The following is a 24,241-nucleotide window of genomic DNA, read 5'->3' on the forward strand; positions in this document are numbered from 1 at the left end:
CAAGAGGGGATGGGAGCACCTGGGGGCACGCACCATATGGAGTGACTGTGGCAGAAGTCTAGCGCTGAGATGATTTGCCGAAAGAACTTGCGGGCCTCTTTGGGGGTCAGCCTCCCCTTTTTCACAAGGTAGTCGAAGAGCTCCCCACCAGACACGTGTTCTAGCACCAGGTATCTGTGACAGACAGCAGGCACATCAGGCTGGTGCACACGGGGTACGCAGCTTCTCAAGGTCGTCCCACCAGCCAGCACAGTGCCAGCCAGAGGCTACGGCCACTACCCCATCCCCCACCCCAACACCTCATGTCACCACGTCCCAGCACCCACCAGCCTCCAGTACAAAGAGCCATTGCCCCACCTCCACATTGTCACAGCCTGTGAGGTGTCCTAACCCCACCCATCCTGGCACCCTCCTGTCCCTGGGACTTGTCCTGGGAGGATGGGGCAGGGCAGCGGCAGAGGAGTCCTATGAGTGCCCGGGGCCTGGGAGCAAGGAACAGCCAGTCCAAAGACGAAAAGATGAAAGTGCCAGGCCCTGTCATTGCTGATGGAGAAGTGAGGTCACTGGCCCACCTCCTGTCTCTGCCCTACAAGCCCCTCCCTAGCCAGCTGTCATGGATTGAATTGTATACCCCCCAAAATATGTGTCAACTTGGTTAGGCCATGATTCCCAATACTGAATGGTTTTCCTTCATTTTGCAACTGTAATTTTATGTTAAGAGGATGAGGGTGCGATTGTAACCCCACCCTTACCCAGCTCACCTCCCTGATCCAAGGTAAAGGGAGTTTCCCTGGGGTGTGGCCCGCACCACCTTTTAACTCTCAAGAGATAAAAGGAAAGGGAAGCAAGTAGAGAGCGGGGACCTCATACCACCCAGAAAGATGCACCAGGAGTACAGCGCGTCCTTTGGACATGGAGTCCCTGTGCCTGAGAAGCTCCTCTACCAGGGGAAGATTGAGGACAAGGACTTTCCTCCACAACCGACAGAGAAACCCTTTCCCTGGAGCGGACACCCTGAATTTGGACTTGTAGCCTACTTTACTGTGAGAAAATAAACTTCTCTTTGTTAAAGCCATCCACTTGTGGTATTTCTGTTATAGCAGCACTGGGCGACTAACACACCAGCCCAGGCTGTGCTCTTGGGTACCGGCTGAATCAGACACACCCTCAGCCCTCAGGGAGCCCCAACCAGCAGCTCAAGACAGGGGGCTCAGGAGGTGGGGGCCAAGAATGGCCTGGGAGGTGACACTTGAGCAGGTCTGCCAGGGATCCAGGGAGGGGAGAGGGTGAGAGCAAAGCCCTGCTGTGTGTAGCTGGAACAGCAGGGGAGAGGGGGCCAGGTTCCCCTGGGGTGTCTCTGAGAGGCAGCCCAGGCTGAGCATCTGCCCTGCTCAGTGCCAACCAGCTGCGCAGCCCTTTACTAGTCCTAATGCTCCTGCCCATTTCCTGGTTTGTAAGACAAGGCTAGCATGCATCCTCATCCCCACTGAGGTAATATTATCCTGCGTGGCACAGCAGGCACCTTATTGGTGTTGGCCACTGATACCGAGCAAGGCAGGCAGCTCAGCCTTGTGTCTAAGGACCCAAAGAACAAAGGACTTTAGGACCCAAGAAACAAAGCTTTAAGGCCCAGGACCCAAGAACTCAAGGATCCACAGACTAAAGGCCTCAAGGACCCTAAGACCCAAGGACTCAAGGACACAACAAAGGACCCCAAGGCCCAAGAGCTCAAGGATCCCAGGACCCAAGAAACAAAGAACCCTAGGGCCCAAGGATTCAAGGACCCAGGAAACAAAGGACTCTAGGGTCCAAGGACCCAAGGAACAAAGGATTCTAGAACCCAGGGCTCAGGACCCAAGAACCCTAAGACCCAGGACTCAAGAACCTAAAGCCCCTAAGACCCAGGGACTCAAGAACACAAATAACAAATGACCCTAGGACCCAAGAACTCAAGGACCCCAGGATTCAAGGAACAAAGGGCCCTAGGGTCCAAGGACTCAAGGACCCATGGACTCAAGGAGTCAAAGACCCAAGGAACAAAGGATTCTAGGGCCCAAGGACCCAAGGACTCCATGATTTTAGGACCTAAGGATCAAAGGATCCTAGGACCCAAAAACTCTAGGACCCAGGACTCAAGGACTCACAGACTCAAGGGCTCAGGACACAAGCTACAGAAGACCCTAGGGCCCAAGAACTCTGGCACTGAAGAAATCAAGAATGCCACCCTTGGCCAAGCTTCCTGCTGAGCGACAGGAGTTGGAGTCGGGGACCAGGAGGGCCTCCCAGGGCAGCACTCTGTGTGCCTTTCCTCACTCACTCAGTCACCCCTGAATCCGCTCCTCCCCACCCCCCCACCCCCACATACACACACAGAGGGCACAAGGGCCTTGCTGAGGCCACACACACAGTCCTGGCAGAGCTGGGGTGCATTCCTGCTCTGTGATCCCACTCCCCCACTGCCACCCCACTCCCAGAAGAGTGAGTACCAAGGCCACTGGATCAGGTGACTTGCCTGGAAACACACAGGGAGCAGGGGGTGGAGCTGGGGTTTCAACCATGCCTGCTGAACCCCTAGTCCTGCCAGGAAGGGGGCAGGCAATATGTCCCACTGGCCTCTGCTGGCTCAGTAGCCCAGGGCGAAAGCCAAGAAGCAGGGGTGTCCCCAGGTGGGACCAGCAGGTGTGCAGGACTTCAGACAGGGGTGAGGGACCCCAAGCCAGAGGGTAGAGGAACAGACAGGGCAGAGGGCGCACAGGCTCAGTGGAAGTGTGGGAAGGTCTGTAGGACCTCCAGTACGAGCCCTGGGGAGAGTGGGGGGAGGGCCAGAAGGCTCTCTGGGGCCAGGTGTGCCCAGGTGGCCCCTGCCTCTCAACCCAGTAGTGGTGGGAGGGAGCTCCCAGCCTTGGTGGCTCTGCAAGGCTTCAATAGAGCAGGCCAGGGGTCTGGTGAAGAAGCAGGGACCGGTGCAGACTGGTGCTCACCCATCAGACTCCGTCCCCTTTGCTGAGTCCCTCCACCCCTGCCCCGGCCCTCCATGGATACCACTCACCAGCCCTGCCCCCAGCAGTGGGTGCTCCAAGACCCAGGTCCTGCCAGTGGGGGCTGCAGTCCCTGACCCAGTGCCTGCCTGCCCCAGCCCCTCTCCCCCGTCAGAGCAGCCCCACCTCTGGCCACCCAGCTCTCCAAACCCAGCAATCTGAGCAGCCCCACCTCCGGCCACCCCAGCTCTCCAAACCCAGCAATACCTACAAATATTTTTTATTTTCATAAACGTCGTGCAGCTTTAGGACGTGTGGGTGCTCTATGAGCTTCAGGATGGCTATCTCCCGCTCCACCTGCAGAGAGAGCAGAGCTTCAGGGCTGCAGCCCGACACAGGTGTCACGGCACAGGGCAGGGATGCAGGGGTGTGGCGGCTAGGACGCAGGTGCAGGGGCCCAGTGCACGGGTGCAGGGGCGTGGCAGCCAGGGTGTGGGCGCAGGGTCGTGGCTAACAGGGTGCTGTGCAGGGGCGTGGCAGCCAGGGTGTGGGTACAGGATCATGGCCAACAGGGTGCGGGTGCAGGGATGTGGCAGCCAGGGTACAGGTGCAGGGGTGCAGCAGGAGGGGTGTGGGTGTAGGGGCATGGCTGCCAGGGCCACAGGTGGGGCACTTTCATGTGGGTGTGGGGTGTGAGGGAACAGAGAGGGACATGGGCCATTCGTCCTGCCCTCACAGGGCCTTCACTTGGTGGAGGAGACAGAGATGCAGTGCAACCCTGCAGGGGCTGAGGTTGAGGAGGGCCCCAGGGCCCCAGGGCTACGCCTGCCTGCAGCCTTCCTCTACCACCGAGAGAGTGGTGAGGCCTGGGTGAGGGCTCCATGCCCAGCTGGCAGGCCATCCACAGGTGGGGTCTGGGCAGCCCCTGAAGCCACAGCCCCTCACCACACTAACCTGCCCGGAAATGAGGAAAGCCTGGTGCTAGCCAGGTGGCCTGTCCCGTCCCCAGACCCTGGGCCTGAGCCACCCTGAGCTGCCCCTCACATCTGAGTCTTGGCTTCAGCGCCTGTGCCCAGAGATTTGGGGAGGTGGTCTCCAAGGGCTTCCCGCCAGAGGGCAGGGCAGCTCCTCTGCCAACTGACATGGGGTGCATTCTCCCTCCATAAAGCAGGACAGCCAAGGAGGCCATGCTGGACAGTGCCGCTTTGTACAAGAGCCAGGGAGGGCAGGGGCCTGGCCTGGCCTGGCCTGGTGACCAAGGGGCTGGCTCAGAGCAGCTGTGGGCGAGGCCAAGCCTCAGGCAGAGCTGCAGGCATGCAGTGTGCTGGTGTGGTGTGGGTTGCCCGTATGTGTGTGCATATGTGTGTCCCTGTGTATGTGTGTATGCCTGTGTGGGCCCGTGTATGTGTACCTATGTGTGCCCATATATGTGTGTGCTCATGTACGTGTACATGCATGTATGTGTACATATGTGTGCCCGTGTCTGTGCGTGTGTACACGTGTGAGGGCATATGCCCATGTGGGGCCCCATATGCACGTGTGCGAGTGTGCTGTAGGGTGTGAGGGCACGGGCAGACCCTTCAGTGTGTGCCCCCCCAAAATCCACAGCCCTCCAGCTGGCATTGCTCCTGAGGGGGGAGGGTAGAGCATGTCCCAGGACCTTTCGGGGGGCAGAAGTGGCCCCAAGCACAGCCTCCTTGCCCTTCCCCAGCCTCTGGGAGCACCCTGGACCAAGGACACTCAGACCCAAATGACTGTCCTACTTCTCAACAGGCCACTGTGGGAGCTGATAGACCCAAGTCTATCCCTGTGCCCAGCAGTCAGAGGACTCCACCATGCCCCTAGCCCCCAATCTAATCACTGGGTCAGTGGCCCTGCCAGTCGCTGCAGAGGGGCCAGGCCCAGGAGTCCCCGTGAGTCATGGTGGAGCCTAGCGGGGACACAGGGACACAGGGACACCGTGGGTCTTGGCTGCAGCCCCTCATGCCTCTAGGCCTTCGCAGGGCACTCCCATCGTATCTACCTCCCCCCGCCCCCCATCAAGCTCCTGTCTCCCCATTTGGGTCCCTCGTAGCATCTTGAACCTGAAGCACCCCCACTGAACACTGAGTCCCTGTCCCCCACCCCCTGGCAGACCCTCCCTTTGTCCCCCCAGCCAGGCACTGTCCCTGACCCCCCCTTCTCGCACCACAACCTCAGCTTCAAGGCCAAGTTGGAACCCACCTGCCCCTCACACCTACACAGCCCCCACCCCATCCAAGTTACTGTCACCTCCTCTTAAAACTGCCTGTCTCCCCTCGGGTGCCTAGCTTCCCATCTTTGGCACACCCAAGTCTATCCCTGTCCCCAGCAGTCAGAGGACATCATTCCCACCTTAGACAGAGCAACAGCCCCCTCCCCCACTAGTCTCTGCAGCCAGCTGGTTCCCCAGTTTTGCCTGGGAGAGAGAACAATCAGGGATGCACTGTCCCCAAGGGCAGGGGGCTCAGGAGAGCCTCCACTCTGCCAGCAGGGAGGCAGTGAGGGCCAGGTTAGGTCAGGCCAGCTTCCGGCCTCCTTGCCCCTGGAGGAGACGGGGCAGGGGGGCTTCCCAGGCTGTAGAGGTCTCAGTTGACCCCAAGCCCAGGTGCCAGGGTGAGGGGAGCAGGGCTGCCGACTGGGAACCCCAGAAGCCCTAAAGGTCCCTCCCTATGGAGTCTGGGCAGACTCCAGGAGTCCCCATCCCATCTGTGGTCTGCCCATCACATGAGTTCAGGCCCCAGCGGAGGAGTTGGGACAGGCTGGGCCTCCTCGATGCCAAGTCTGCCCTCTAGCGGGAGGGAAGAGGAGGGAGGCAAAAATAGTAGGAAGGAGAGAGATATCAGGGAGGGGGGAGGAGGCTGAGTGGAGTCCTTCAGTCTTTTCATTTCCTCTTTTCTACCCTCAGAGGCAAGGCGCTCCTCCAGACTTTGGTTAGGGAAATTGAGGCCCAGCCAGCTTGCCCAGTAGGTCCAAGCAGCACCAACACTGGGCCACAGGCTTCCTGCCACCCACCTCGTGGGCCTGTACCCCCATGCCAGGGTGTGCCTGGCTCATATCCACAGGAAAATAGGGGGACCTGGCTGCAGCTGACCAGAGGCCTGGCGGGGTCACCAGCAGAGGAGGGGCAGTGGGCAAAGCCCAGGAAGCAGCCCTATCGGTGTCCAGCAGAAAGGGGCAGAACCACTTGCGGAACACTTAACAAACCCCCAGGCCCTACCCCTGAGCCCTGGCCCTACCCCCACCAGTGCTGTCCTCAAGCCTGGCCAGGTCTCCCTCTCACCTTCATCAGCACAGACTCGCTGAGCTTCTCCCGGTTGACAATTTTGATGGCGACCTTTTGGCACGTGACACAGTGAATCCCCAGCTTCACAAGGCCTGCAGAGGAGAGAGGGTGGTGGCTCAGACCCCATGGGGCACCCGACACCGCCCCCAGGATGCAGCCCCCCACCCTCAGGCAGCCCCCTAGCTGCATAGAGCTCTCCTGACTTGGGGCAACCGCGACCTCCTTCCCCACAGCCCTGGGACCCCACCTGCTCCCGGTCTGGCCCCTCGCTCAGAACCCTAGGGAAGGGTCCAGCTCCAACTCCCCCTCCCTGGGTGCTACTCCCGTCAGCACCCCCTTCCCCATGCCCCTCCGTGCCCGCCTGCCCAAGCCTGCCGCTTGCCCACAGCCACTGTCTGCCTCCCCCGTCACTGCCCGGAGCAGCTGGGTGGCTGTGCGTCACTCTAAACTGCCTCCACCCCAGCAGCATTCTTCCTCCCACAAACCTCCCCTTTGGCCCCTTCGGGCCTCTGGTGGGCTCTTGCCCTCCTGGCGTGGGTCCCAGGCCTACGTGGCCCTTGACACCCACAGTGGTCTCTCGGGCACTCGAGCCCTCCGCTAGGTCTGCAGCTTGGGAGCCAGGGTGTCTTTGGGGCCAGGATGCAACTCTCTGCCCACCCAGCAGCCCCAACTTGCTAGGCCTCTCCTACCCACCCTCCTCCCCCCAGCCATGCAGACCAGGACAGAGGCTCCCTGTATACACATGCACGAATGCACACACATGTATACACATGCACGCACACACGTGCATTCACACATGCACGCACACACGAACACATGCACGCACACACATATGCACTCACACATGCACACACAGGTGCATTCATGCATATGTACACAGACACGAACACATGCATGCACAAACATGCACACACATGTGAACTCACACACAGGCACACATGCATTCACACACAGGCACGCACATGCATTCACACATATGCACACAGTGCATCACACCTATGTACGCACATGCATGAACACACACGCATACACACATGCACACATGTGAATTCACAGGCACACACAGTGCATTCACAAATATGCGTGCACACACGTGTACACACACACACACGTGCATTCACACATGTGCACAGACATGCACATATACATGCACACACACACATGCACACACACACGTGCACACATGGCTCCCCAGGACACCAGGGCAACCCCACGGCCACTGCCTGGCCAGCCCCACAGCCTCCACCTCCTAGGGTGTTATGGGTTGAGGTGTGTTCCCCCAAAATATGTGTTGTAAATCCTAGCTTCTATGCCTGCGGTTATAATCCCGTTTGGGAATCGGTTGTCTTTGTTATGCTAATGAGATAGGATTAGTGTAGGGTGTGTCTTGAGCCCATCTCTTTTGAGATATAAGAGAGATTAAACAAGCAAGCCAGCAAGCAGAGATGAGGGAAGAGAGATGCCAAGCCACATGGAAATCTCCAAGGAGACAAGGAACAAGGACCTTCTCCAGAGCCGATATAGAGAGAAAGCCTTTCTCTAGAGCCAGCACCCTGAATATGGACTTCTAGCCTCCTAAACTGTGCGAAAATAAGTTTCTGTTTGTTAAAGCCCTCCACTTGTGGTATTTCCATTATAGCAGCACTAGATAACCAAGACACAGGGTTGCGGCCAAACTCCTTAAAGATCCACCGCGCTGGTCGCCGCCACCTTGGCACCTGGGCTCACCCTCGCATCCATGAGCCCTTCCCTCAAGGACGGTCACCCACTCGGGCCAGCAGCTGCCCTGGAGCTGGACTGCCTCACTTCCCACCCGAGCCCCCACACCAGACTTCTCCAAGACTTGCTTGCCATCCTTCTTCCCGGCGGGGCATTTGGGAGTTTGCTGGGGGTTGGATTTCACAGTGGTGGGGGTCCCCTCTGACATTTTGGGGCAGCGCCTGGCAAAATGCAGATGACAGGCCACGCAATTCAATCTCCCCGTGTCCAGGCACGTGGGTGGAATGATCGTCTTAAGCGCTGCACCCCAGAGACTGAGCAACAAGTTTGCTGGATTTTAATAGATACAGAAGGTTTCACTCAAACTCCCGCAAGAGCCATTTCTGTTTTCAGAACACCGTGGTCCCAACAGCAACACCCCCCATCGTGGTGCAGGGTCACCAGTGCCCCCCAGTCCTGTCCCCGCTCTTCCACAAACAGGTGCACACACCTGCACTGCCACGCCAGGCACGGCAGGTCACAGCTGCACTCACAACTTTATGGGCTGTTCCATGACCCGTCACTCTCCTCCCCACTTCATATCCACCATGGCAGTGCTGATGGTCCGTGTGTGGATGGCTAGAGCCTCTGACCTCCTGGAGGACACAAGGGCTGGCTCAGAGGGTGGGTGTGTGATAACGCCTGTGCCTCGTAAACACCAACACCAAAGCTGCAGCAAGCAGTGCTGCAAAAGGAGCCTGAAGGTTGCGGGGTGGATAAAATCAGAAACCAAGCCCACTTCATTGAGTTGACTCCAATTCTCAGCAACCCTACAGGACAGAGTAGAACTGCCCCCTAGGGTTTCCAAGGCTGTAATCTGTACAGAAGCAGACTCCCACAGCTTCTCCCATACAGCAGCTGGTTTGAACCACCAACCTTTTTGGTCAACAGCCGAGCGCTTAACCACTATGCCAACAGATCTCCTCAGAACGTAAGCTTGTTTGGAAACAGGGTCTTTGCAGATGTAATTGGTTAGGATAAGGTCTTACCAGGGTAGGGTGGGCCCTAATTCAATGACAGGTGTTCTTATAAGAAAACAGACACAGAGACACAGACAGAGGGAAGATGGCGGCAGAGATGGGAGGTATGTGTCTACAAGCCAAGGAACGCCAAGGTTTGCTGGCGGCCACCAGAAGCTGGAAGGGAGGCGGAGAACAGATTCTCAGAGACTCCAGAAGGAAATGACATGGCCGGCACCCTGATTTGGACTCTCAGCCTCCAGAACCGTGAAAGAATCAAGTTCTGTCCTTGTAAACCACCGGCTTTGTGGTGCTTTGTTCCAGCAGCCATGGGGAACTCACACCCTGGGTGACCACCTGGGTGGCTGCCGCTTGCTCCTCTCCCTAAGCTCTCATATGCGCACCACATGCACAGAATGTGTTGTAAACCTGCCGAGTGTGGCAGGGACCCGGGTTACCCCAACATCCTCTTAAACACCAAAGCCAGCGTTCAAGACGACACGTGTCTGCTGTCTGATGGGCGACCTCCATGGGGGTTCCAGGAACCCCCAGGTGGGGGACAGTTACCTCCTACAGCCTGGAGCTGGGTCATTGCTGGGTCCAGCAGACACCCCAATCATGAATGGAGGCTCACAATGATGGGGAGGGACACGCACACTGTGGGGCTGCCAAACGCGCTCTGAACAGCGAGCTCCAAGGAGAGAAATGGGCCTCAGTCGGGTCCCCTGCCTCTGCCTCCAGGAATCAGACCCAGCCCCCACTTGCCCCTCGCTCCTTGCCCTCAGGAGTTGGAACCCCACCCCCACCTATCCTGGCCCTGCCCCCTGCCGTCAGGAACCAGAACACCACCCCACCTGCCCCGGCCCACCCCCCAGCAGCTGGCAGCCGAAGAACAGAGCAGCAGGACGGAGCAGCAGTCATCTGCAGGAGTGCTCGCTCCATCGCGATTCTGGGATTCTGGGTCGCCTGCTTCCCTTCTGTTTTTTGTGAACCACTCCATCTTGGTGTCCCGTGTCCCATTATAGCAGCTCAGGGTGCCCCAGGACAAGGCAGCACAACCCAGATCTAGCCAGTACGGTGGTCACTCACAGCGTGGCTGATGTGCCTATTGACCGAAGCCATGAACACTTCTGCTCAGGGTCCTGTCAGCCGCAGGATTCTGCCCCTCATCAGCTGTGGCCCGGGCCCCGCTGCTAAACCAGCTGGCATTTCCTTACTCATGACACTGAACATCCTTTCAGATACTCATTGGCTATGTGAAGGAGCCCTGGCGGAACAATGATGACGCGCTGGGCTGCCAACCAAAAGGTCGATGGTTCCAACCTACCTGGCGGCTCGACCAGAGAAAGACCTGATGATCTGCTCCTGTAAAAATTAAAAACAAAAACAAAAAACAAAAAACCCCATTGCCGTCCAGTCGACTCCGACTCATAGCTCCCCTGCAGAACAGAGGTGAACTGCCCCATAAGGTTTCCAAGGCTGTAAATCTTTATGGAAGCAGGATGCCACACCTTTCTCCAGCAGAGCGGCTGGTGGGTCCAAACCATCAAGCTTTTGGTGAGCAGCTGAGCGCTTAACCACTGTGCCACCAGGGCTCCTTCCTGTAAAGATTACAGCCTAGGACACCCTATGGGGCAGTTCTACTCTGTCAAATGGGATTGCTATGAATCTGGGCACAGTGCCCAGATGACCCACAGCGTTCCGGGGACGGACAGCTTTACCCTCCCGCCAGCCTGCCTCTGCATGACATCCTGACCCAAGCGTCCCTGTCTGGACCTCCACGCCCCCCACTCCATCGGCCACCCTCCTGACCCTGCTGCCTGCAAGGTCCCGAGGCCCTCACCCACCTGCTGTGGCCAGTCTTCTCGAGGCTAGCCCTGACCACCTTCTCAGAGGGGCCATCATAAAGACCCAGTGGCCAAATTTGATTTCCCTTGGACTGTGGACTCACTCCTGCTGAAGGGGTCCGACAGTGGTGTGCCTAGAAGGGTCTTGGTAGTCTACTGGGACCAGCCCCACACAGGCCCTGGGAGAGGATGAGCACCCACCAGGAAGCTGCACGTGGGTAGAGACCAACTTGGGGTTCAAGCTCTGCTAGCGGGGCAGACACAGCAGCTCTGCTGTAGCTCAGGGGTTGGACGCAAGGCTTGGGCACAGGAAGGCTGTCCTGAGGCCTGGGACCCCGGGGGACAAAGCTGTGCCTTCTTGAGGCAGGAGAGGTGAAGCAGAGGACCCCAGGAAGAGGGGGGTGTCTCTATGCAGCTCCCTGTGCTGACAGCAAGGACAGATGGGGCCCAGGTCTCAGCAGGGTGCACCATGCCAGCCACACTCCCAGCTGCTCCTGCCCGGGAAGGGCCACCCCTCGCTGGCTGCCTTTGATCCCGCGCGGGAGCCCTGTGATCCAGGTCAGAGAGGGAAGACAGAGAGGGAGACAGACAGTGCTGTCATCTATAATTGAGGGTGCAGGAAGGGCCGTGAGCCAGCAACTCTCCCCCTAACTCCAGGAGGGAGGCTGGCACCCTCCCTGCTCCTGACACCCCCTTGAGGGTATCCTGTTCAGGGTTCCCCACTGCCTGGACTTTGGCTAGCCAGCTGCCACCCCGTCCCCCCCAGGCACAGGGGCTCAGTATACCCCAGGTCAGGAGGTACCTGCCCAGCAGGACGCTGGGTCCAGAGATGGAGAAGGGCAAGACCAATTTAGAAGCAAAACCTCCATCCAGCAAAGAGCCCCCAAAACAAGGCTGAACGGCGAGTGAGAAATCCGGGGAACAGCTGTGGGAAGTGATGAAAGGTTCCTCCCCTGAAGGGGGACAAGTTCATGACATTCCACAGGGGCCAAAAAGACGAATGCCAAGAGCATGGAACAGGTCACAAAGGAAGGACATTCACGACCCCCAGACCACCGCCCAGAGCGAGGCTCTCAAAGAACAAGCGCTGCCACTGTCCCCAGGCTGCAGCCACAGGCAGGCTGGTGACAGGACATGGGGTGTTGGGTCAATGCCCTTGGGGACCTGGGCTGTGCAGCTGGGGGACAGGCGCACATGACCTGCAGCCCCATGCTGCATGGTTGATCATTTCAGTGTGATGCAGGGAATAGCCTGAGTGTCCCCAAACAGGAGGCTCGACAAGTAATTATGGCAAAGGGTCCATGCAGACAGTTCAACAACTGGGCGACCTGAACGCAGGCCCAGGAAGGAGTGTGCCTGCCGGACGGCAGCGGGGAACAGTGGCTACAGAGCCCGCAGCCACTCTAGAAGGGTAAAACACACCAACATGTACACACGTGTATACCTACGCAGAGGCTCCACACCTGCACACACACACCCAGCATGCACACACAGACCCACCACAAACACATATACACCCACACCCACAACACACGCGTGCGCACACAACCTTGCACAAAAATATACACATTTTCCCATACCCATGAGCACACACTGACACACCCACGCACACCTGTGTGTGCACAGTTATGTTGTCAAGTCAGTCCTGGCTCATAGTGACCCTATGCACAACAGAACAAAATGAGTGTCCGGTCCAGTGCCATCCACGCAATCGTTGCTATGTTTGAGCCCATTGTTGCAGCCACTGTGTCAATCCATCTTGTTGAGGGTCTTCCTCTTTTCCGCTGACCCTCTACTTCACCAAGCCTGGGGTCTTTCTCCAAGGACTGATCCCTCCTGACAACATGTCCAAAGTATGTAAGACGCAGCGTTGCCATCCTGGCCTCTAAGGAGCATTCTGGTTGCACTTCTTCTAAGACAGATTTGTTCGTGCACATATATAGATCATACATACCCCAACATACACACCCCACATTTGTGCACGCACACATCCACTGCCACACACACCACACACACGCCCGGTACACACACCACACACACGCATGCATGCATATCCCAGACATCCCCACATCTACAACCACACACACACCCAGTGAGCACACACCTACACCCCACACAAATGTGTGCATCCACTCACACCCCCACACGCACAACCACAAACACACATGGGCACATCCACACAGAAAGGTGCAGAGAAGATGCTGTCAAATCCCTTTACAAACCTCTCTCGCTATAGACGTTGCAGACATTTGTTGTGAAAGAAAACAGGTAAAGAAAAGGGGCCTTAGAAGACAGGCACCAAAAGACGCAGGTGGGGTACGGGGTCCTGGTTCCAGAAGGAAGGAAAGAAAGCAGGTCTGAAGACCACAGTGGGCACAGCAGCGTTCTGACAACGTTCTGGAAGCACGGCCACCGCCCGTGCGGATAGTGATGGTGATGACGACAGTGACGGCCCTGTCGGCTGAGAGCTGACTATCCCACTATGCATGCTGCTGCTCTAGGAGGGACTGCGGTCACCCCCACTTTACAAAGGAGCTCAGTAGTCAGTGATTTGTCCTCGTGAGGCTGGAAGGACACGGGGCCCTCACAGAGTGGGGTACACTGGACAAGGCCCATGTGTTCCCTGAATGAGGCTCCTTGGGGGTGGGGGACCCTGTGTCAGGGTCCAGGCCTGCTGTACCACTGACAGCCCACGCACATCCTCAGGGCTGCCGGGGCAGTCAGCTTCTCGAAGGATGAACAGACGGGGGACGCAGTGGCCACCGGGGGAGAGGCAGTGGCCACCGGGCACCTCCTGGCCATGGCCCACAAACATGTCTGACGGTGGCTTAGGCGAGGCTGCATAGGAGGTGGCAGGGGTCTGCCCTGGGCAGTGTCCTGAGTTCTGGGCACACCCTCCCTGCTCTCGGAAAGTCCTCTCCTCATTACTATGCCCCACAGACTCCTACACACCCCTCAAGGCCTAGCACGGAGGTGTCCCTCCTCGGTGAAGCATCCCACGGTCCTGTGAGGCCCGACAAGTGTTCGACCATTCCTGCCCCATGACTTGGACAGCGGCCTGGGGGGCTGTGGTTTCTGCTGGGAAGCTCACAATGGCCCTTAATTACCCAGCCCTCCAACTCAGCAGAGGTTTATTTTCCAATTGTGACTTTTATCTCTAATTATTGTCTTTACAGCAAACACAGGCTCCCATCAAGGCAAGCAAAGTATATCTTGTCATGGATAATTGTACGGGGGGATTCCACTAGGCAGGGCCTGGGGCAGCAGGCAGGGAGCCTTGGGCTCTGCCAGCTCCAGGGTTGGCACCGCCTTCTGCAAGAGGGGAGTGGAGCCGGGCCACCCAGAACACGGCAGGGGCACAGAGGGGGAATGGCTGCTGGCAACACAGTCCAGGGGCATCCCAGGGTTGGCGCAGGCATAAGGTCGGGCACTGGGTCCCACAGGGCTGCCCCCAGGGGCTCATGCAAGAACACAGCTGCCCACCTCCCAGTGGTTTCTCCCCTCTTCCCAGCAAATACAGCTCCCGAGCCTGGCCAGCAGTGATCCATTCAGCTGGCCTCCGGGGATCTGAGAGCACACCCTCTACCCAGGCCCCAGGAGGATGGGCCGTCCTCCCCACCCGGGCTGGAGGCCTAGGCCAGGATGGTCCTTCCCACAGCGTGAGGGGTTCTGGGGCCTTGAGGCAGCTGGAGAGCTGGGCAGGAGGCTGCCAGGGGCTGGGCGCTTCCTGGAGGCAGGTGGGGCTCAGGCTTTGGTTCACGACGCCCTAACTGAAAGGTCCCAGGGGCTTTGAGGGAACAGTGGAGAGAGCAGGTGTAAAAGTCTGGGTTCAAGGCAGACCCTGACATTCTCAGACCTGCAGGGGGTCCCAAGGGGTCTGTAGGGTCAGGGGTTTGTGGGGCAGGTGGGGGTTATGGGGGCAGGTGGGGATGGGTGGGGGCTTGTGGGGGGAGGTGGGGTCACTTGTGGGGCAGGTGGTGTATGGGGGTGGGTAGGTGCCCGGAGACCCTTCCCTACCAAGATAAGATGGGATGTTTGACTAGACACGGCCACATGCCTCAGTGGTGCTTCTCACAGAGTGGCTTCGAGACCTTGCTCTCTCCCTAGCCTCTGCCCTCCCTCAGGCTCAGGGGTGCTCCGGGCCCTTTCCAGGTCAGGGAACTCAGGTGTGAGTGGTAGGGATGGAGATGGCCGAGTGCCAGCACCACCTCCCGGTGACCCGGTGCTCAGCTGTCCCCAGCCCTGACCCTCTGCAGTCCTGGGTGCTCCCTCTACCACTTGCCGTGAGCAGGCAGCTCAGCACCTGGGGCACTGGTGCAGCTCTGGGCAGATCTACCCACCAGGCTGGTCCTCTTCATCACAGCCAAGTGCTGCCCCAGAGCGCCCACCCCCTCCCTCGAGGCCTAGGCCCCCTTGAAGCTCTGTACCACCAGGTGGCTGTGCAACATCTCACCTGAGTACCCCACTCCGCCCTTGGCTGGTGGGCTCTGAGCTCCTTCTGAATAGCCCACCTCACCCCAGGCAAGGCCAGCGGTGGAGGAAGAGCGGGCAGCATTCTATCCTGACACTCATGAGGTTGCCAGGGGTCAGGATGGACTTCACAGCAGCTGGTTGGCTTTCTGGTTTTGGAGGTGTCAAAAGGGCCATTGCAGAGACACACAGCCTCTCCACACTTCGCAGCCGGCCCTGCCTACTGCCCATGGTGACCAGCCCAGGGTCCCTTTGGGGACCCTCCCAACCCTTGCTTCTGCCCCCTCCCCTAGGAGAGGTGAAAATTCAGAGATGGGAGACAGGGAAAGAAAACAATGGAAGTCACACTCATCTGCCCCCAAGGGACAACCAGGGGACTGAATCATGAAGACTCTTGTGGGCAGCTGAGGAACACAGAGTCTGGGGGGAGGACCTGGCTCCCTGGAGTCTCTGAGACGCAGCATCTCCCCAGCTGGGGAGGGGGGTGGCGCGGAGGCCTCCAGGCAGCCAGAAAAAAAACACAGCAGCTCAGGGGTTGCCTGAGAATGTCTGGAGCTGTCCTCGGTGCTGAAATAGTCAGTGGGGTGGCAGCGAGGCCTGGTCCTCTAAGGGTGCCCCGAACCCCAGGCCCTTGTTGTTGGGTACCATTGAGTCAGTTTTCATCTCACAGAGACCCCATGTGACAGAGTAGAACTGCCCCCATAGGGTTTCGTGGCCAGGTCTTCCTCCAAGGAGCTGATGGGTGGGTTGGAACTGCCAACCTTTCAGTTAGCAGCAGACTTCTTAACTGCTGTGCTACCAGGACTCCTTACCTAGGTCTTTAGAAAACAGGAAATAGGTTCCATGGGGGGAACTCTTCTGTCTGTGTGCTCACGCTCACCTGCCCCAGGCCCCCAGCACCACCCTGCTGCCTGCAGAACACCTGGGCTGTGCAGAGCACGCGGGGGACCTGGTCACACAGACAACCTGACAACAGTGCCTCCTTTGGGGCTGAAGCCCCACCCTCACCCCTGCCCCTGGACCCCTCGAGCTGTGGGGAGAACCATCCTGCCCCAGAACACAGTAGGGGGGCAGTGCCCCCACCTCCCCATAACTCCTCAGTAGAGATCAGAGTTGGCGCAGATATTTCTGGAGCACTGGAGGTCCCTCCCCTGCCCCCTCTCCATCACCACACCACCAGGCCCAAACCAACCTCACCTGGCCCAGTTCCCAGCTTCCCCCAGCGGACGTTTGCCCTGTTTTCCTAGACCTCACTGTGCCTCCTTCTGGGGGCTGCACTTGCGGGAGGGGTGGATGGAACCGAGCAGACCCTACTGCGAAGGTCGCCCTTGGAGGAGGGTGGGTGGGGGCGCCACGCTGATGAGCCCCATTTGCCTCCCTGAACCCCACCTGCATCCTCCAAGCTCGGCTGCCCACGGCAGGTGATGGGGAAGAAGATCAGAGGGTGGGGAGCGTGGAGCAGCATCAATGTTGTAGATGGGGCCTCGGGTAAGAAGGGGCTAAGGACCTCCCTTCCCCCCCGCCACCCTGGCAGAAAAGCCAACACTGTCCTTGCAGGACCATGCTCAGAGCCCCTAAGGCCGGCTGCCCTGAGACATCACGGGCCAAGAGCCTCGACAGGCTCTCCTCTGAGGGGCAAGCTCGGGACACCTCACAGGTCACTGCCTCTGGTCATTGTCCTGGCACACAACCCCCATGCCCAAGGCAGGACTCTCGTGCCAGGCGTTGGGCCCTCAGCCCATCTCCAGACAGGAGGGGGTGGGTGAGAGAGGATGGCTGGCTCAAGGCAGGGGTCCCGCTGCTAAAGGCAGAACTAAAGGGGAGGACACTGGGGGCAGCGGCAGCCCACAGGGAAGGCAGGAGGCCATGTAAAGCCTGTCCTGGGTGGGAAGATCTGTAAGGCAGGCATGTCGGAGGCAGGCAGCCAGAGGTGGTGGGCCCATAGGATGCCTCTCCGTGCCCCAACTCATGCCCAGCTGGTTCCAGGAAGCCTACCTGGGGGCCCAGGGCCAGAACCTCTTCCCTGGTCTGTCCTAACACCCCAGCCTGTTCACCAGCTCATGTGCCAGGGAGAAAGTCCATGGTGGAATGCAAGGGCCCACCTGGCTCCCCAGGGCTAATGCCTCCCAGGACAGGGTGGAGGGGTGGAGGTGAGAGGGGACAGTTGATGCCATGGGGTATGCAGGAGACACGTGGCTGCCCTTGTTCCTTCAAGGGTGCACTGCAACCTCAGGCTCCTTGGGGTCTATATCATTCTCCTTCCAAACACTGGAAAAGTTCTCGGCCCACAAAGGGGTCTCCTCTCCCTGACCCAGGCACACCACGCCGACCCATCTCCTCCCCTGACCCCCGCACACCACGCCGACTCATCTCCTCCCCTGGCCCCCATACACCACGCCGCCCCATCTCCTCCCCTGGCCCCTGCACACCACGCTGACCCATCTCCTCCCCTGACACACAGTCCCTCCACTGGAGACCACCCCTCAAGGACAAAGCAGTCTTAAAGGTTACTGTACACTTCAGCCCTGCCTGGATCTCCCCATTCCCACCCCCCACACCTGGACAGACTCATCTGTCCAGGGCAGGGTCAGGGGGCCTCCACTAAAAGCTTTCTGTCCCCCTGCCTCAGAACTAGCTCTCACTGCACGTGCCTCGAGCTTAAGTCCATGGGCAGGAGACATAGTGAAAAGCTGCAGATCCCACGGGGCCCCCCTGGGGCCTCTCCAGCTCACACAGGTATTTGCTTCAAGTTTCCTTTAATCACACACGTCCTCTATGGTTCAAAAGGGACTTTCTGTTCATTCTACAATTACTTAATCCAAGCACGTATTTTCAGGTGGTTCCCTGTAACTCGAGCCCCCTGCCCCAGCCCAGCCCAGTTTTGTGCTTAAGTCAGCTGCTCAGGCTGGGCAGGGCCTGCACGGAGGTCTCCAACCCTCTGCTCCTCTATGTGTGTACACCGGAACCTCCCAAACCATCCGCCCCCACATCAAGGATGAGATTGGTGGGCACACCTGGTGCCTTTCCCCAGTGCCAGCCCTCAGCAGCCACAGCTCTGTCTAGAGAAAGGAGGGGTGGGGCTGTGAGGGCCCAGGCCTGGGGAAGGTGGGATCTGGCCGGTGGTAAGTGGACGTAGCCACCAGACCCAGCAAGGCCACTGTCTAGCCAGAGCTACATTCCCCCAGGCACCTTCCACTTAAGCCTAAATATTCGGGACAGCCCCACTCCCTCAGAAGGGGAAACTGAGGCACAGCAAGGCTTGGTCACTCAGGGTCATCTTGCCAGCGAGTGAGTTTCCCGGGGGGCAGGGCACAGCTCTGCGTTACTCCCCTCCCCGACAAGCCTGGGAACTCAGCCAGGCTGGGTAAAGGGGCGGAGCTAAGCCGAAAAAGGAACGTGTCCTTTCCCTAGGGCGGTGGGGCTGGGGGAAGCCACTTCCGCAGAGGGGCGGGTCCGGAGGGGCGCGTCCGAGGCCGCGGGGTTTTCGGCCGAGCCAGGGGCCCGCAGAGGTGGCTCTTCCAGCATCACCCACAGGGACCGCGCAGCCGCTGGCGCAGAGGGACCTCCAGGCGCAGGGCGGAGCAGGGTGGGGTCCCGTCGGAGAAGCCCCGCCCTCCACAGCCCGCTCCATGCCTGGACTGTGCCGACCCGCCCTGGCCAAACAGCCCGTGGGTAGCGGAGCGGGCCCCAGAAGCTCAGAGCCAGGGCGCCCTTGGACTTGGTCGTCAGCACTCCCGGCGCCTGCCCCGGCCACACCCCGCTCCATCCTCAGCCTAGCTCCGGGGAAGATTCCTGCGTCAGGTCTAGGGGTCTTTCCCACCTGAGTTGCGTGCATGCACCGCGAGCCCCTCCGCACAGCCCCTCGTGCACACCAACAGGCCTCGGGAGGAGCCTCTGGGTGTTGGCCACCAGACGCTGAGCGCCCGCCCCGCGCAGGCAGGGCAGTCGGGCCGGAGGTCCCACGCCCCTCCACTCCGAGTCCGGTCCTGGGGGCACGGACGGCTCGTCAGCGGCTGGAAACGCACCTCAGTCCACCCTCAGGGTGGGGGGGGCGCCACAGGAACCCCCATCCTTCGGGGGAGACCCGGGGCGAAGGAGAGTCCCAGGGACTTGGCTGGGACGGGGGGGGGGGGTGACGCTGGTGGCTCACTGCGCAAGCGCGGGTGCCACAACAGGCCTAAGGGCGGGGCGGGGCGGGGCAGGGCAGGATCCCAGTGGAACCAGGCGGAGCTCAGGGGGCGCGGCTCAGGTAGGGCAGGTCAGGTGGGGCGGGGCCCAGGTGGAGCCAGCCCAGGCCCAGGGCTCTGGTGTGGAAAAAGGTCCACGCTGCTCCTGGGCCCGGGGCTGGTGTGAGCCAAGAGCTGCGCTGAGGCCGCCCCCGACTGCCAGCCCCGGTCTCCGCCCAGCTGAAGCGGATCCCTTGACGTCAGTTCCCCCAACCGCGCGCTCCCTGGGGTCGAGGGAACCCGCGATTAGGCTGGAGGCAATGTGGCCCGGGCAACGGGTCAGGCACGTACTGGGTATCGACCGTGGGGAACAAAAGGGGGCCTGGCGGCGCAGGCCCTACCCTGTTCCCGCGGGCCCTTGGGGCCCCAAGAGTGGCCCCTCCGTGAGCGGAGACTGGCCTGGACGCCCAGACGCAGGGACCCCAGGCCTCGGGCGCAGGAGGGCTATCCGGGGCCTCCGCCCCCCTCCGTACCCGGGCCCTGTCCCAGAGCTGCCGCACTGCCTGCAGGGACAGCAAGGGCACCGCGCACGCGTCCGTTCCTCGCAGGAGAGGACGGGACCCGGTCTCGGGAAGGGGGAGTTGTGCCCCGTGGATTTGATTCCCGGGCTCTGGGAGCACCCCACTCCCACCCCAGGCTCCTGGGTCCCGGCCCAGAGGGGCGCCCAGGCCCGGCACAGCCGGCCCACTTCGAAGACACCCGGGGCCTCCGAGGCCAAATTGGCTCGGAGACTCCTCCCACTGCCCCAGCCCAGCAGCAGGGACTCGGCGGGATTTTGACTGACGGTGCGGGGGGGGGGGGGGCGGGGGGGGTACAGCGGCCCCTTTGAAGTTGCAGCTATCAAAGCGCCGCTCGTTCCACTCATTAGCTGGCTGGTGCCGCGTTCCCCACCAACCCTCCTCGCCAGTGCCCCGACCTCCTTTCCCCTCCCGCGCCTCCTTTCCGCCGCCTCAGTACTCAGGAGGCTGAGTGGGCGCGGGGGTTCTTGGCCTTTCCCCACACCCTTCTAGGTCTAGGGCTTTAAGCCCCCAAATTCCTCTTCCTCTGAGGAAGGAGGGCGCCCGGATCCCTCTCTCCCCGCCTCCACTCGGGTGCACCCACGTGACACCCCACACCCCACCATCACGCGCGGACACACGTTCCTCCAGGGGATGAGAGGAGGAAGCCTGGATGGGTGGGGCTTCCCCCGGCTCGGGGGGGCCCCCGGAGGAGGCAAGGATGGAGGAGGAGGGCGCACAGGTTCGGCACCGAAAGGCTGGCTCCGACAGTGTGGCTCCCTCCTGATATAGACCTCTCTTTCTCCCTCCGCCCACCGGCGCCAGGCAGAGAGGAGGGGGAGAGGGGAGCTCGCGTCTCTTGGGAGAAAACTGTTCACGCTCTGAAAAGGAACCTCTCAAATTAAATTAATTAAGCCCTGAAATATTTCACACGCTCTGCAGCCGCTTGGCCGCCTCTGCCACGCGACTGCGCCTCCCCATCCCCAGCACCCAAACACGGGGGTGGGGCTCTTCGCCTATGGGGACCTGAAACCCCGGGGCCGGCCTGCATCGCACCAGATGCCCTGGACCCAAGGGACTGGTGAGGCCGCGGGGGGAGGGAAAGAGGCGACGCTTCCCACCGCACCCCAGCGCGTTCCTTCCCGCCGTCCCTATTCCAGCGCTCCTTACATAACTCCGGCGCCATTCTGGTCCCCGAGTGCCCTTCCAAGGCGGAGTTGAGCCAGCTCTGCGGCCACAGCAATGGACCAGGGAGGGCAGGAGTCAAGACCCAGGCCCTGAAGCCCAGCTCCAGCCCCTTCTGCCTGGGCTTCGGTGAGCCTCCCAGGCTCCTTTGCTTGCTGTGAAGATTAAATGAGGACCCCGCACACATCTCTGGCCAGTGCCCACCCCCTCAAGGCATCCTACACTTGCTCCCTCCTCCTCCAGGGACTGCCTGGTGCCCGGGGCTGCATGTGTGAAAAGGTCCAGTTGAGGGTGGGTGACAAACCTCTAACCCTTGGCATGACTTGGGTGCCCAGGGTGGGGCCTACCATGCCAAGCACCCAAAGGCTGCCTTCAGGGCCTTGGAACTCTTTCAGGCCCTGAGCCCCCTAAAAAGCTGAAGACATTCACCCCTGTGGTTCCCACAAGGCACCCTCACTTCTGCACTTAATCTAGATGGTACTCACCAATTGGAGTGCTCTGAAGGCTCTGGTTCCCCAGGAGTTAGAATTCGCTCACCAGCACCAATCAGAGGGTTAAGGTGGGCCAGGGGCCTCCTGGGGACAAGACCCTCCTCCCTCAAGAGATGGTAAGGCTCCGGTGTTTAAAAGCTGAGAAGGGGCAAGACGTGGCCTGGGCCGTGCTGAAAGCCAGGGGGGCCACCAAGCACTGGGCAACCGGGCTGGGGGGCATGGGGTGGGACATACCAGCCTCTGAAACCAGAGCTAAGAACAGTAACATACCTCTGGGCATGAGGTGCCCCGAGGCTGCCACTAGGCAAGCCTCAAGGAAGGTCTTGGGTTCCAAAGACCTGTGAAAATGGTGAATCAGAGAGGGAGTCTGAGGGAGGAGGAAGGTCCCAAGAGGCCCTGGGTGCCTAGGCAATGGAGGAGTCTTAAGTACTGGAGCTCTGGGGAGACGGTGAGGGGTTAAGAGAATTCTTGGGGAAGACTCGTGGGGGTGGAGGGCAGGCCTGAGGTGGTGTTGCATATGTGTTGGGGGCATTGGTTGAGGGTGCATCTCCTCCCTCCATGCCAAGATGGAGAAACAGTGGGCACAGAGTGAGATTGCTCTGAGAGATGGACCTATCCCGGCAAAGTGGGGGCAGAAGGATGCTCAGGAACAAATCTTCCTGTCCAACAGGACTTACCAAAAGTTTGCAGGTTCAAGTCCACCTACAAGTGCATCACAAGAAAGGCCTGCTGGCTACTTCTAAAAGATCAGCCACTGAAAACCCTGTGGAACACAGTTCCACTCTGACACACACGGGAGTCCTATGAGTCAGAGCAAATTCGATGGCAAGCGTAGTAACAATGCCCCACGCCCTGCCCATCAGCATGCCCCCCCCCCACATACAGATGCACACCTGAGCTCCAGGCTGAGGTCCCACTCAGGGGAGGGACCTAGAGGAGGAAGCATTCCAGATTATCAGGGAAGAACCACACCACTCACCCAGCCCTCCTTTCTTGGATACACAGACAACCACACGTTATTAGACATAAAAAGAGCCATTGGCCTGAAAGAGAAAGTCCAAGAGAAACAGAAGCACTGACCCTGTAGGAAACATGTATTAAAAAAGTTCTTTTACTGTTTATTGAACCAGTTTACTAAAAGATTTGGTAAGCTGCTACATCTATAAAACAAGAATAGAAATTTGACAAAAAGGATGAGAAAATAAGAACTCTTATTTTTTAAAGAACTGCTGGAATAAGAAAGAATGAGGGAAAAAAGAGAGAAAGAGGAAGTCCAATAATGCAGAGCAAAAGGGACAGAAAGAAGAGGTGAAATGAGAGATGTAGATGTTCAACCCAGGCAGTCCAACATTTGACTAATGAGAGTACCTGAGAAAGGATAGAAACAGGGGACATAACCCAAGAAATAATAATGTCCCAAAGCAAATGGACCATCTGGAGCAAAAGGGCCCATGGGCTGCCTAGGCCACTGACGGCAAATAGGCTCACTCTTGGACACAGCCTTTTGAAACTGAGATCCCAAGAGCTGACGTCATTCATTCACTCATCCACTCACTCAACAACTATTACAACTATTTATGGAGATTCTATTAGTGGTAGGAGGAGCCCTGGTGGCTTAATGGTTAAGCACTCAGCTGCTAACCGAAAGGCTGGTAGTTCAAACCCACCCAGCAGCTCTGTGGGGGAATGACCTGGTGATCTGCTCCCATAAAGATTACAGTCAAGAAAACCCTATGGCACAGTTCTACTCTGTCACATGGGGTCGTTATGAGTCAGAAGTGACTCAACAGCACCCAACAACAACATTACTGACAAGTACTCAAGACACAACAGGAAAAATAAAAACAGAAAACAAAGTCTGGGGAGTTCACACCTTTACGATACTTGAAGCAGAAACTTACTAAAGTGGTCACCTAGCCCTGACTCAGCTAAACTCCTTTTCAGATCAAACCAGTCAGCCACAACCCTAAATGCCTAACAGAGGAAAGGGCTAGCTTTTTCTGGGGAAAACTTTACCTACGTTAGAGAACGCTTAATTGTGCTCATGAGGAACACGTACATAGATCAAGAGGCAGTCATTCCAACAGAACGTGGGGATACTGTGTGGTTTAATGTCAGGAAAGGTATACGTCAGGGTTGTATCCTTTCACCATACTTATTCGATCTGTAAACTGAGCAAATAATCTCGGAAACTGGGCTATATGAAGAACAGGGCTTCAGGACTGGAGGAAGACTAACAATCTGTGTTATGCAGATGACACAACCTTGCTTGCTGAAAGTGAAGAGGACTTGGAGCACTTACTGATGAAGATCAAAAACTACAGCCTTAGGTATGGATTACGCATAAACATAAAGTAAGCAAACATCCTCACAACTAGACCAATATGCAATATCATGATAAAAGAAGGAAAGACTGAAGTTGTCAAGGATCTGATTTTACTTGGAGCCACAATCACCCATGGAAGCAGCAGCCAAGAAATCCAACGATGCATTACCTTGGGCAAATCTGCTGCAAAAATAACCCCC

The 24,241-nt window shown here is 58.7% G+C and overlaps 1 protein-coding gene across 21 annotated transcripts in view; it reads right to left on the reverse strand.

Annotated features, from left to right (window-relative positions):
- BRSK2 (BR serine/threonine kinase 2) overlaps positions 1–24,241 on the reverse strand; it is an 82,565-nt gene that overhangs the window by 24,511 nt on the left and 33,813 nt on the right. For 15 of the 21 annotated variants that reach the window (XR_007518313.1, XR_007518315.1, XR_007518314.1 and 12 more), the window contains exons 2-4: positions 6,280–6,374; positions 3,250–3,335; positions 34–174 (exon numbers count right to left, since the gene is read on the reverse strand). Coding sequence is in view for 17 of the 21 variants with exons in the window: in XM_049892873.1 (XP_049748830.1) it covers positions 34–174; positions 3,250–3,335; positions 6,280–6,374 (322 nt within the window). In the remaining 4 variants the exon portion in view is untranslated. Of the gene's footprint in view, positions 1–33; positions 175–3,249; positions 3,336–6,279; positions 6,375–8,534; positions 8,693–10,088; positions 10,163–10,326; positions 10,365–10,846; positions 11,540–19,136; positions 19,430–24,241 lie in introns of those variants that run through there. The other 6 variants (XM_049892860.1, XM_049892863.1, XM_049892865.1 and 3 more) reach the window with 6 other exon arrangements.

This window comes from Elephas maximus, chromosome 7 (assembly GCF_024166365.1).
Source record: "Elephas maximus indicus isolate mEleMax1 chromosome 7, mEleMax1 primary haplotype, whole genome shotgun sequence".
Classification (NCBI taxonomy): domain Eukaryota; kingdom Metazoa; phylum Chordata; class Mammalia; order Proboscidea; family Elephantidae; genus Elephas; species Elephas maximus.